This window comes from Malania oleifera, chromosome 6 (assembly GCF_029873635.1).
Source record: "Malania oleifera isolate guangnan ecotype guangnan chromosome 6, ASM2987363v1, whole genome shotgun sequence".
Taxonomy (NCBI): Eukaryota; Viridiplantae; Streptophyta; class Magnoliopsida; order Santalales; family Ximeniaceae; genus Malania; species Malania oleifera.
Genome location: NC_080422.1, coordinates 101,718,219 through 101,731,845, shown reverse-complemented (window position 1 = coordinate 101,731,845; position 13,627 = coordinate 101,718,219). Strand labels below are relative to the sequence as shown.

Genomic DNA, 13,627 nt, shown 5'->3' with positions numbered 1-13,627 from the left:
ATAATTCATTGAGGTTCTTCATAAGATGGTATACTCTCATCATTGGATTCATCATTGCTAGATTCACTATATGATTCATTAAAAGATTTGGATGAGGAGCTTTGTCCTTCATCATCATCCCATGTCATATAGCAAGCAACATCTTGGTCACTTGATTCATTATCGAAACTACTTGTACTCATGTTGTCCCAAGTAGTGGCTTTCATTGCCTTTTTTTTTTTTTTTTTTTGGAATCTTTCTTAAGTTTTGGACAATCCGATTTTAGGTGTCCTACTTTCTTGCAATTATAACATGTAGGTGTTTCTTTCTTTGTTTCTTTCTTATTAGCTTATTCCTCATCTGAATTTGAGTTTTGGACTTTTCTTTTAAATTTATTCTTCCTTCTTAGTATTCTTGCAAGTTTCTTGGATATGAAGGCTAGTTCATCTTCTTCATCTTCACTACTATAGTTTATTTTTTATGCTTTAAATGCAACAGATTCTTGGGCTTTAGTTTTTCCACTCCTTTCATTTATGGTCATCTCATAGGTGAGAAGGGATCCTATGAGTTTATCTAAGGATGTGTTTTTGAGATTTTTTCCTTCTATAATTACTGTGGCTTTAGATTCCCATATTGGAGGAAGTCCTTTAAGGATTTTATGGATTATCTCATAGGTTGAGTATGTTTTTCCTAAAGCATTTAAAGAATTTATTATGTGTGTGAACCTAGTGTACATATTAGTGATGGTTTCATCCGGGTTCATCTTGAAAGCTGCATACTCGCTTGTGAGCATGTCTATTCTACTATCTCTAACATCTATAGTACCTTCATAAGTAACTTGTAATTTGTCTCAAATCTCTTTGGCTGATTTACATGTCATGACCCTATTAAATTCATTTATATCAAGAGCACAATATAATGCATTCATAGCACTTGATTTTACTTGTAACATCTTATAGTCATTGTCGGTCATGTCTTTTTCTTCTTTGGGTACTTCTTTTCCATCTATGGTTTTAGTAGGAATTAAGTCACCATGTGTGACAACTTCCAAGCCTTCCAATCCATTGTTTGAAGATAAATTCTCATCCTTTGTTTCCAAAATGTATAGTTTATACCACAAAAGATGGGTGGTCTAGTTGAGGATTGACCCTCTCCAAAGGGAGCTACTCCTAGGTGTGCCATCTAGATCTTTATATAACTACTTGTTAAGATTTGTTATAACCCCGCTCTGATACCAATTGAAAACCAAGGTGTAATCCCAAGAGGATGCGATAATTGGGTTATTAAAATTTTAGTTAATTTTTTTTGTATGAATTCTTAATCACTTTTAATTCTTTTAATGAATTCTTGACTTCTTGTTGATTTAGCAATCACACAAAAAACTTAAGTCTTTTTATTCAATCAACAACCATACAACTTAAACAATCAATCAATTGACTTACCAAGCACAAGTCAATGTATGCATTGCAGCACTATCAAGATTAATTTAAAGATATATTTTAATGCTTGCAAGTTTCAGCACTTAAAGTAAAGATTGAAAATGTATGTTTGCTGATATAAAGCCCTATATTAATGATTTTGTTTTCTCAATATGAAGTGCAATATAAAATCCAACACTTTTTCCAAAAGTTTAAACTTTAAATAAACTTTTAGTTAAAGAGTCTTTGAGTGCTAACCAATCAACGTACTCTCTTACTTTTTCTGCAAATTATTAATCAACCAACGTACTCCCTTTCGATTTTCGCAAGCCCCAAAATAAATTAATCTTCAGTTTATTTAATTTCCAAACTACGTAGTATATATGATCAAGAATTTAAATCATCTACACAGTTTATAGGTATGCTAAAAAATAAAGAGAGCAAGGGAAAGAAAAGGAGACCAAGGTTTTTACGAGGTTCGGCTTATCCCCAACCTACGTCCTTGCCTTAGGCAAACCACCTAAGGATTCCACTATACATGTTCCTTTTCGGGCGGAACAAAACCGTTACAAGCGATACCCTACACTTAACCACTCCTTCAATAGGTTAGAGCAACGCCTCTCCAAGTGATACCCCACACTTGGTCACTCTTTCAATATGCTAGAGCAAGATCTTTCCAAACGATACCCCACGCTCGGTCACTCCTTAAGTAGGCTAGAGAAAGACCTCTCCAAGCGATACCCCACGCTTGGTCAACGATCCAACAACCTGGAATCGTCAAGAAACAAAAAACAAAAGTTGCGTACAAGAACACTCTCACATAGAGCAGATTAGTACAAATTCAATCACTAGGTACTTCAATTTTAAATATCAATATGAAATACAATTGAAGATCAAGAGAAGAATTCACCAAGTTTCTTCTAGATGAGAATTAGCAACTCAAAACTTAGTAGTCTGATGATCAGTAATTCAAAAATTCAGTAATTCGGATTTTGCAATGGGTGAGCAAGAGAGAGCTTTGTAATTAGAATGCTTGAATGTTGATTGTAAGCTTGGTGATTTAATTCTTTGGGTCAAAGGAGTATTTATAAAATTTTTAGAGTGAGTTTCCTTATTCCCCAAGTTGCTTGGAGTGTCCCCCAAGTTTTTATAACGTTTAGATTTGAAAAACTAATTTTTATAATTTTCCCATTGAAGTTCGAATTTTAAAATTTCCCTGGGTCAGTCGGCTGAGTCACTTGACTGGACCTGTTTTTGTATAGATCATTCGACTAGACAGTTGATTGAGACCATTTTTTTTGTCTAGGAATTTTAGGAATTAATTGTCAGTCAGCTGATTGAACACAGTTCAAATTTGTCAGTCGGCTGGACAGCCCAATTTGTCAATCGGCTGAGTGAACATAGTTCATTAAAGTCAGTCGACTAGATAGTTTAATTAACAGTTTTAATTGTCAGTCAGCTAAGCAAGTACAGTTCATTTAGGTCAACCCACTGAACTATTTCAACTTTTCAAAAACTTTCATATTTAAGACTTTGATCCCTTATTATTTGAAAAACTCAAATGTGACTTTTAAAAAGCATTTTCCAGGGTTTTCAAAAATTTGGTCTCTAAGTCTATATTACATCCTAAAGAACTTCAACATATTTCAAGAGATACTCAAATATGAAGTACTTACATAAAAACTTCTTAAGACTTTGACATATTTCAAGAGATGCTTGCTTTGGCTCCATCTTGTCCTCAAGTTTTAATATACTTTGGACTTTCTCTTTAATATCCATGCTCTCATAATCTTCAAGTTTAAACAGATCATCTTGGAATCCATGTCTTTAAGTTTCTTTTGATCATTTTTTTATTTTTTTTATTTTAAGACTTCAATGGATCCTTGTGAACACTTGACCTTATTTTCTCATAGTTGAGTTTTGAAATCTCATCATTTAACCAAATATGTTAAGTTCCTCTTGTTTGTTATCATCAAAATAAAATTTTAAACCTTGTAAGGCCAACACGTGCATCAATACAAGCGTGTGAATATTAATTATGACCTAATTTCTTTACGTCTTTGTTTAATATTTGCCATTAATGGTATTGAATAACTAGAATACATCAAAACTAAAGGATAAATAAATTTTATGCACAAACATAAAATACATATCGATTTAAGCATCAAAGAGCAAATTAAGACAATCAAATTACAATATTGTCTTCTTTTCGATTCATCTAAGAAGCCTAATTAAGATTGCACATATGGATAGCAAGATGCAAAACAATTTCAAGTTTCCTTAATCCCATCTATTTCATTATAATTATCTTATTTGAATTTAAAACTTTTAAGCTAATAGTTTCAAATTCAAACACTCGACAACATCTCTCGGTGTAACTTCTACAATTCCTTGACAGTTCTTCTCTAATATGTACAAACACAAAATACATATCGCGTCGATTTAAGCATCAAAGAGTAAACTAAGCATAATCAAATTACAATATTGCCTTCTTTTTCGATTCATCAAGAAATCCAACAAACCTGATTAAGATTGCACACAACGATAACAAGATGCAAAACAATCTTAAGTTTCATTAATTTCATCTATTTCATCATAATCATATTTGAATTTGAAACATTTAACAATTTCAAGTTCAAACACTAAACAACATCTCTACGGTGTACTAACTATAACTCCTCAACAACTCTTCTTTAATGACCAATAACTTTTTAAAACAAAAAAAAAAATCTAATGGGTCAACATATCTGACCTTCTATTTGTCATAAAATCTAATTTTAATATAAAAATATAGCTCGTTAACCTAATAGTTCTCAAACTCTAAGACGATGAGCAACCTTATTTTATTTTTCATATATAAAATACTTGAGGATTCCTTAGCTTGAAAGTAAGTAGTTCCTTTGAAAGTAACTAGGTAGGTTGTATAATAATACATAATCACAAATCATCTTCAGCTTTAGAAAAAATTCAATGTGTCAAAGGAAAAATAGTGATTTACTTCTAAAAGACTCCCCGCCCAACACTCTTAAAGCCATCGTACACTTTCAATATTACAGATTATAATATAAAAAGTCACCTTACTGAATCAATAGTAACAAAAAAATAATAAATAATTGAGTACTTCTTTTACTTTAGACATTGAAAACATTGAAACAACAGCTAGAAAAGGGGAGGGAACCATGATGGGATTATTTTTTTTTTTTTCTTTTAACTTTAATCAGTAAAAAAGGGACATGCGAATGCGTGGATATGAAAGTGCCTTATGAAAAAGCAGATGTATAGATTAACTAAAAGAGAAAATATATATATATATATATATATATATATATATATATATATATATATTGAGATCATTTTTTATTTATAGTATTTTTGTTCATCATGCATTGGGAAGAGCCATTATTGCCATCACATGATCAGTTCATGAGTTTTCATGAGAAACACATTGGGACCATAATGGGCTCCCTACCTTCCCTTTTACACCTATGCACAAACATTTATTAACATGCATATATGCATGGTTGGTCTATATATGGAGCTAAGAACAATGTACAAAACATAAAATTACATACATATATACAATAAAATGTAGATAAAAATAATTACATATATATAATTTGTTTATGATCGTACGGAAGCTAATTCTTAATTTAACATAAGAGAGTTATAAACTGTCAAGGCTGGTCACATTCTTCTTAAGTTTGATTGTCAAGGTTGGTCACATTCTTCTTAAGTTTGATACTGTCAAAGATGATCTAAGGGATTGATTTATCTGAATTTCTAGGATTGATAAAAAAATAATTTTTTTTTTCTTTTGGATAACCTGGAGATTTCAGTAGTGTGGCACCAAATTCGAGGGTGAAAGTCGCCCGCTTATTGACGCATCCTTGATAATTTACGGGAGTAAACTCTAAAGGGGGAAAATAATCCTTTTTATCGTGAGAATAATGGACTATCATATTGGTTATAAGATTTTTATATTGGAGTTGGGGTGTAGAGGCTTAAATCTTAAAATGAGAGAGATGTTAAAAAAATGGACTATCCCTTTCAAAGAATCCAATCACACTTATAAGTTCAGATTTATTAATTAGATGAGCATCAGAATGGCTTTAATCCCTCTCGACATGTTTCCACGCTTGACCATTACATACTGGAGTGGATGAAGGACTAAACCTGCAATATCTTAATCTATAACTTTTAATAATTAAAAGTAGGGTAGTGAATTTGAACTCTTGGCAAAAGCTCTAACACCATGTCAAATAATCAAATCATTTAATTTTTCTTTTAATGAATTAGTGGTTTGACTACCTCATGTGCAACTAAAATGAATTTAATAAGTCTCTTCTGATTAGATTAAGAGAAGATAAAGAGATAAGCATACAATTAATAGAACAAAGTCATTAATGGGCACAATATTAATGGCATTATCCAAATTCTTTTCTCATTAGCCAGAAAAAACAGTGGAGATTAATTGAACAACTATAGTTTCATGTTTAATTATATATATATATATATATATACATATATATATATATATATATCTATTTATTTACAGAGCTACATGGTTAATTAATTAATTAAAAACAGTCAAAGTGATTAGGGATCTGATATGGTGCATCTCTCTCTTTCTTGCTTAGCTTTGGCATGTAAACTGATCTACTTCTATTTCTGTGAAGATCTTTAGGCACCTCTGGTGGCCTCACTGACCTAATCAAAGCCCAATTCACACCTTTGAAGAACTCATGCCTCTTGATCTCCACTGAACCCTTGAGGCTCCCAAGTCTCCTCTTAGGGTTTTTCACCAAAAGCTTCCTTATGAGGTCTTGCACTTTCACCATTTCCTCAAACTCTTTGCTGTTGCTCACACCAATTCTTGGAAAGCTCAATGGCTGCTTCAAAATGTTTATGAGTGTCTTCTCGTTGCTTTCTCCCTTAAATGGTGTTCTTCCATATATTAGCTCATATAGAAACACCCCTAAGGTCCACCAGTCCACCGCACTTCCGTGGCCTTGCCCGGTGATCACCTCCGGTGCCAAGTACTCATGCGTCCCCACGAATGACTTTGACCGAGCTGTAATCGGCTCGGCCACCAGCTCCGGATCGAATTCTCGGTGATGAACGTATTTTGATTCTTCTTCTTTGGAGGGTTTTGCCTCGGTTGGTTCTAGTTCGGGGTTTTGGTGCTTCTTCTTCTTGTGATTTTCGGATAGGAAACAAGAGAGGACCGGCTGCATGGGCGATGCACACGAAGGTGTTGAGCTCTTCGCCCGCTTTGCACTGCCGGGAGTACTTTCGGAGTTGGGTTGTTTCAATCGAAGAAGCTTCGGGACGACGACGCATTTGAACGAAAGGTCGAAATCCGAAAGCATGATGTGCCCATCTTCTCTGACCAGCACATTCTCTGGCTTTAGGTCTCTGTAAACAACACCCATCATGTGGAGATACTCTATGGCTAATAGAGTCTCTGCAGCATAGAACCTGTCCATGTTCATACAATTAATTGAGATTAGTCAATTAATAATCCACTAATTTATTAAACAAACTCATCAAACAAATACAAAAAACCCCAATAATTTTTCCTTTTTATGTTTTTTTAAAAGCTAATTGGGAATTATAAAACAAAAAGAATTCTAAACATGATTAATACCACCACATTGTTCATGTAGCCAAGTTTTATCGTCAAAATAGTTATGATTATCTTAGTTGCACATAATCAATTCAGTATATACTTTTGAAAAAAAAAAAGTAAACTATGTTTTGTAGGAGGGAAAATGGTGTAGCAGACAAATTCTTTTTCATAAAACAAATTTAAAAGCACCGAATAATTGAAATGAAATGGGAGCAGGGTAGAATAATTGAAGAATTAAAACAAAAATATAAAGAAGTACAGTGATTCTTGTTTGAAAATAGAAAACCTAAGGAGGAATAATCTATACTCACTTGGCTGAGGAAATGCTAAAGCGCTTGGCCGGCTGACGGAGGCGTGTGGCGTGGAGGTCTCCGCCGGAGCAAAACTCCGTAACCAAACAGGAGTAGTGCGAAGCATCGAACTCGGCGTACAGAGTGGGCAAGAATGGATGATCAAGCATGCCCAGAATCTCCTTTTCCATTTCAGCCCTCTGCAGTTTGTTCCTTATGGCCAGAGCTTCCCTGTCCACCACCTTCATGGCGTACAGGCATGGCGGCGAAACCCCCGTGGGACCCCGTACTTGGCAGAGGTACACGTTGCCGAGGTCGCCGCTGCCGAGGCGGCGGAGAAGGCGGAAGTGATGTAGCCCCACTCCGCTGCTTCCACACCCGCCGCCACCTTGCTCGGTGCGGAGGCGGCGAATGGTCTCCCAGGCGGCCTGGTTGGCCTTGTGAGGCTTGTGGGAGGTGGAGGGGAAGGCGTCACTGGAGCAGACGGAGACGGAGGAGCTCCGGCTGAGGTTGCTTAGCCAGCTGCTGCGGCTGGAGTCGGGCACGGTTATGGAAGAACAGCTGCTGTCGTAGTCGGGTTCGTCTCGGAGTTGGGTTGCCATTGGAGTGGGTTGTGGAGGTTGTGCTTTGGGTACTTGAGGGTTTTTATACACAGGCATGGTGAGGATTAGCATGTGAAATTTTGTGATGTACACCTAAGAAAGTTACAAAGAGGAACTTTTTTGCTAAATTTTTTTTTTTTTTTTAGCGACTAGGAGTATACATATAATAAATTAAGTTAAAAAGTTATAATGGGTATGGAGTCATGGAGATGGGAATGTAAACTTTGAATGAATAATGAAAAGTTCATCTTTCAACATGCTTTCAAGTAGCCCTAGCTAACTCCTAATATCATCACAACTAACCATTAATTAGTATATATATATATATATATATATATATATATATATATATATATATATATATATATATACACATGATCTACTCTTAGCCTACTTCTTCATCTACGACCAACGTGGCTAGATGTATTTGTTCACCCTTTCTCAATCCCTCATTGAGTTGTATGGCTGAAAGGGACTTCTATGACTAATGCCCTGCTATATTAATCTGCTAATACCTTTTAAGGCAGAACATTCAACTAATCTATCAAGATAGTATATATGTCTATTTTTTTTATCTTTCTTTACTTAAATGTTAAAGTATTATCTCAAATAAAATTCAAAACCCACAATTCGGAATATTAATATTTTAATTAAGAGAATCTTGAGTTATTGGGATGAACCTTTTTTATTACTGTCTTTCTCTCGTAAAGATGGAAGACATGTGAAAATATTAAATACAAGAAAGTATTTGTGATGCATGTGGCATTGTTGAATGAGGAAATGGGTGAAAAATTACTATAATTATTTCTGAACTGATTTAGTAGGTACAATAGATTTTTAGTGCGCGTATTAATATATTTTTAGCACTGTTTTTTAACTTGTAGAATTTTTAAAAAAGATTTAAAGATTGTTGGTATGATAAAGTTTTGGGTATGGGATGAGTAGAATTCAAGATCTAGGGGAGTAGGTAGGCTACTTTTCTAGCTTCAAAAACTTGAGCCAAGCTAGGGATACGTATTTTCTAGGTACATAATTGGAAATTAAAGGTCACACTAGACCTAATGTAGTGATAAATTAAACAAGATCAAAGACTCATCATTTGCATGAAAATATATAATACTACTTTTTAACATAAAAGAGTTGAAAAAGAAAAGAATTACTATAAACCGTTTTTTGATGAAAATTTGATAAAGGAATGACGCTATACGCCATTTTGCTTTTTACTTATTTCAAAATACTCCCTCCAATGCAGGAGATAAAAAAAAAAACGAAAGAGACGTGCTCGTTCATTTGGGCGTTAATCATTATTTTAAATTTTTATATACTCTTTTGCTTAGCCGAACAACAATAAAAGGGAAATTACCTTTCTTCTTTTATTTTTATTTTTACTACATCTTGTTCTTCATATTATATATAATTCTATTATATTCTATTATTATTTTTTTGTCAATTGAAAGTCTCATTGTTTGAGTTACGAAATAAGAGATGATTCATCTTCCGTACACACTCTTTCATAATTAGAACTTGAGAATACAACACAAAAATCTCAAATTTCAATTGTTAAGGTGTCTTTTATAAGTTTTTCGATCCAAAATATATAATTTTTATATATATAAATATAAATTACCTATATATATATATAGGTAACTTTATATTATTAATTTCAGGAATCCATTTTCAACATGGGGTCCTGCAGGTCCACAAATTAAAGCACTTTTTATACATATTTGGGTGAACAACTTTTTCTCCCTGAAAGAACTTTATGTTATATAAATAAAACTCAATTCTAGCCCATAAGCATGCATGTTGATGATCATCCATTCACCTCCATTCCCACCTTTTCTTATTTTCTTGCAGGAAAAAGTGCTTTTTTTCCTGCATCCAACGGTCAAAGGTCCCTTCCCCTCTCTGTCAAAAGGTCATGCACACCCACTGATCCAAGAAAAAAAAAAAAAAAAAGGATTATATATCGCACACCGACTCTCTCTCGGTGTTACCATTCGGGTCCAGTTGTCGTAAGGTATTATCTGTTTTGCTCACTGATTTCATAATTTTGTTTTATATATAAAAGACGCCTCACGTAAGTAGAGATTGAATTATCCTCACAATTTTAAGATTTCTCCAATTAATACATCTCTTATGTGTGTAAATAAAATAAAAAAATTAAAACAACGCATTTGAAATCTTAATTTGTTTTTTGCTTCTTTAGAAGGCCCATTTGGGTCAAAAATTTTGTTTGGGAAAAGGAAAGAAACGAAAATTAAAGTAAAAATGCATTTTCCCTTCTCTATTAAACACCATCAAAAAAAATTATTATTTTAATATAACTAAAAATTATGAAAAATTAAACATGAATGATGTGTAAAATCAAAATATGTTCATAAATTTGGTATATTTAATTTTATTTTTTTCTCAGTTTTCTTGATAATTAAATATGAAAATATAGATTTATTAATATATATATATATATATATATATATAATATTTTCCGAGTTTTAAACAGGGTCTCGAGGGGGCCAAGATACCGATAAATGATGGTATTTGTTGGAAAAGTAAAGGGGCTTTGCAGTAATTAAAAAAATGTGGGTGTTGAATGGTAGCTCCTTGGAAAAGTAAGGGTGCTTTTGGCAATAGAAAAAAAAAATTTGTTCGAGTAATTGTTGACGATTATGAATGAGGCTGAGGAATGCAGTTGGGGGGCTGCAGGGTGCATGGAGCACCCGTGCCCCCATTCATTTCCACCTCTATACACAAATTTATATACACGTAGGTGCATGAATGCCCTTTAATTTGTACTTGTCATGCATGTGAATTATAAGTCTATCATATATATATATATATATATATATATATTGAATATTTAATATGTATAGAAAGATCTAAGAATTATATAGTGTTCGTCAAAATGTGTGCATCTATTAAATGATGTTAGCCCAATAAAAAATTTAAAGGGTATGTATGCACACCCACCTATCCAAAGATAAGTATTTTAATTTGGGTATGGTGCATATCTATCTCTCATTTTTTTTATTTTATTTTTAAAAAAAAATTCATTACTATTTTTTATAAGTAGTATTTTATTGTGCACATTTTCATAAATGATATGTTTAACTTTCATTTGTGATTTATAGTGAATGTGATTAACTTGTTTTTGGAAAATATGATTTGACTTAGGATTGCCCATTTTTATTAATTTGCTTCCAAAAGCAGATGAATAATCATCTGCTTCTCACGTTCTGTGAGGGGCATTGTGGAGTATCCAGAAAGGCATTTCGGGAATCGATCTGATTTTATCTTTGTTCTTATGTTTGAAAAAAGGAAGATCCCAAAGAATCAATCTTTCTTTTAGTTGTTGAATCTCTCTTTGATTGATCAATGTGTGCCATTCCGAATCCTCATTACTAATGGAATCCAAAGGATCCTCAAATTGATCATAAGATCCTTTCAATTGGCTGGTTCCATTTTTATATTTTATATTTCAATTCAGTTTATATTTAGAAATTAAAAAAAAAGTTACAAAGACTAGATAAAACAAAGAATATAAAACAAAAGGGTTAAGTAATACATGTCCATTTTTTTAGTCTATCTAATGATGGTTTAATCTAATATAGATAACAATTATTAAAACGGTGTACTAGAGATTAGATGCAAGTCCATTAATATATAATAAATATGGTCCAAAAAATATACCATTTAGAGGATAGCAAAAATAAGGATATGCTAATATATGTCAATTAGATAATGGGTTGATCACTAGATGCATTTGCCATTTGTAAAAATGTTCCCCACCTATAATGTGTTTTTTTTTTTTTTTTAACATTATCAAGATACGTGTCTGCAATTGTATTATTAAAATGTTCGTATATGCGAAGAAGATGAAAGTTTTTTTTTTTTTTCCTTTTTCAAAGTTGTAAGCATGATGTGAACTTCAATTCATTATTTTTTTTAATGCTTTTATTTCTAAAAAAATTGGTCATATGACTTTGAGCGCCTTTTGTCATGTTTCTAGATATTTAGTGGACTATAAAGATACCTTTACGGGCTAAAATTAAGTTGACATTTAAACAATCGTGGGAAAACGTAAAATTTGAAAATTTTAGAAATAACATAGAAGCTTCTTAGTTTTGCTTTTACAAAAGCATAAAATAAATTTTAAGTGATCATCATTATAGATTTTCTTTATATTCTTTTAGTTATAAAAAGTTCTTGCTATTTTGACATGATAATATATTAATAAAAAGTAGCAAATATAATAATTTTATATATTCGCAACACTTATCCAAAACATTCATGGATAATTCTTTTAGCAAAAGAAAAAAAAAAATGAGTATCACATTCTCTGCAATATAATTTCATAAAAGCAATTTTTATATAGATAGCTATGCTAAGAATAGTCTAACAATTGTATTTTCTCTTTTATCATTAACAGATGAGCTTAGTTTAGTCATCTGTGCCTTTTAAAAATGAACTTTTAAAAATAATTTATTGAAAATGAGCTAATTGAGATTACCGTAAAAATTATTTAGCCCCATGTGAAAATGAGTTGTTAAAAAGAAAAATCAAATTCTAAATGTTTGGCCAAATAAAGTGTCTGAAAATATTTAAAATAATTAAAACAAATAAGTATTTTTAAAAAATGCAATTAATATATTTATATTTTGGTATATTTTGAACAAACTAAGCGCAACAATATAATAGAATAATTTGTTGGGGAAAAAGTTAACTTTTAACTTTTAAAATTTTCAAATTCTTAACTTTTAAAAGTTTCTCAAAAAATTTAAAATCAATCTTTCTGAAAATTGAAAATTTTGTTTTACCAAATGCATTATATTCATCTTTTACTTTTACAAAGAAAACGTTACGGTAAAGGAAGGTCAAACTTGTCCTCTCTCTCTTTTCAACATATGGCATTAGCTTATTTTAATTAAATTCTATTTAATTTTCTTGTATGTTTATTACGTAATTATTTGATAACATTAATGTAAGAAACTGTAAGTATTTTGTAACGGAGCCCTTAAAATTCATAACGAAAATTTTTTTCAAAGTTCTTCACCAAAAAAAGAGGGTCCAAAAGGTCTAAAACGATCTTACGTTTTCCCTAAAAGAAGAATAATGATAAATATCTGAACTAACTCTTGCTAATGGTAAGAAATGAAATAGAATATTAAAATTTGACTTCTTTATATGTGTGTGGACATTGGCATGAAAAAAATTTAAAAGAGAAAAAGTACAATAAAATTTTATTACAAATGCAAATGCTGCAAGTGTGCAACGTCTAAAGTTATGAACTCATGCTTAACAAAACTCTTTATAATACCAGTATCAATTAGGATGAGCATAATTCGGTTAAATCCGAATTAACTGAGTAAATTTGGTCGGTTCAATTTGGTCAAAAATTTATTCGGTTCAGTTCAATTTTCATTTTCGTTGAATTTCAATTTTTGGTTTTTGAATCGATTTTTGAGTTCGGTTAACTTGGTTAGTATAAATTAATAATAAATATATTAAATATTTTATATTATATATATATACTAAAATTTTATTTATTTTTTTATACATTACATATACATTAAAATTTTATATATATTATTTATATTATATATATATTAAATATATATTTATTAAAATATTAAATCGGTTAATCGATTTAACCAAAATTCGGTTCGATTGGTTTTGAGTTCGGTTAAATATGGAATTTTGGTCAGTTGA

At 31.7% G+C, this 13,627-nt stretch overlaps 1 protein-coding gene across 1 annotated transcript; it reads right to left on the bottom strand.

Moving 5' to 3' along the window:
* Positions 1-5,937: 5,937 nt before the first annotated feature.
* LOC131157687 (protein kinase PINOID 2) lies at positions 5,938-7,951 on the bottom strand. The gene is made up of 2 exons (XM_058112023.1): positions 7,338-7,951; positions 5,938-6,875 (listed from the first exon to the last, which is right to left on the bottom strand). Exons 1-2 carry the CDS (start codon positions 7,916-7,918, stop codon positions 5,975-5,977), a joined length of 1,482 nt encoding a protein of 493 aa, XP_057968006.1. The 5' UTR covers positions 7,919-7,951; the 3' UTR covers positions 5,938-5,974.
* Between the last annotated feature and the right edge of the window lie 5,676 nt (positions 7,952-13,627).

Excerpts from the sequence above, each read along its gene's own strand:
- LOC131157687 (XM_058112023.1), bottom strand. The coding sequence starts at position 7,918 with ATGGCAACCCAACTCCGAGACGAACCCGACTACGACAGCAGCTGTTCT. Across the intron at positions 6,876-7,337 it reads TTTAGCATTTCCTCAGCCAA|GTTCTATGCTGCAGAGACTC; the intron begins GTGAGTATAGAT and ends GAACATGGACAG.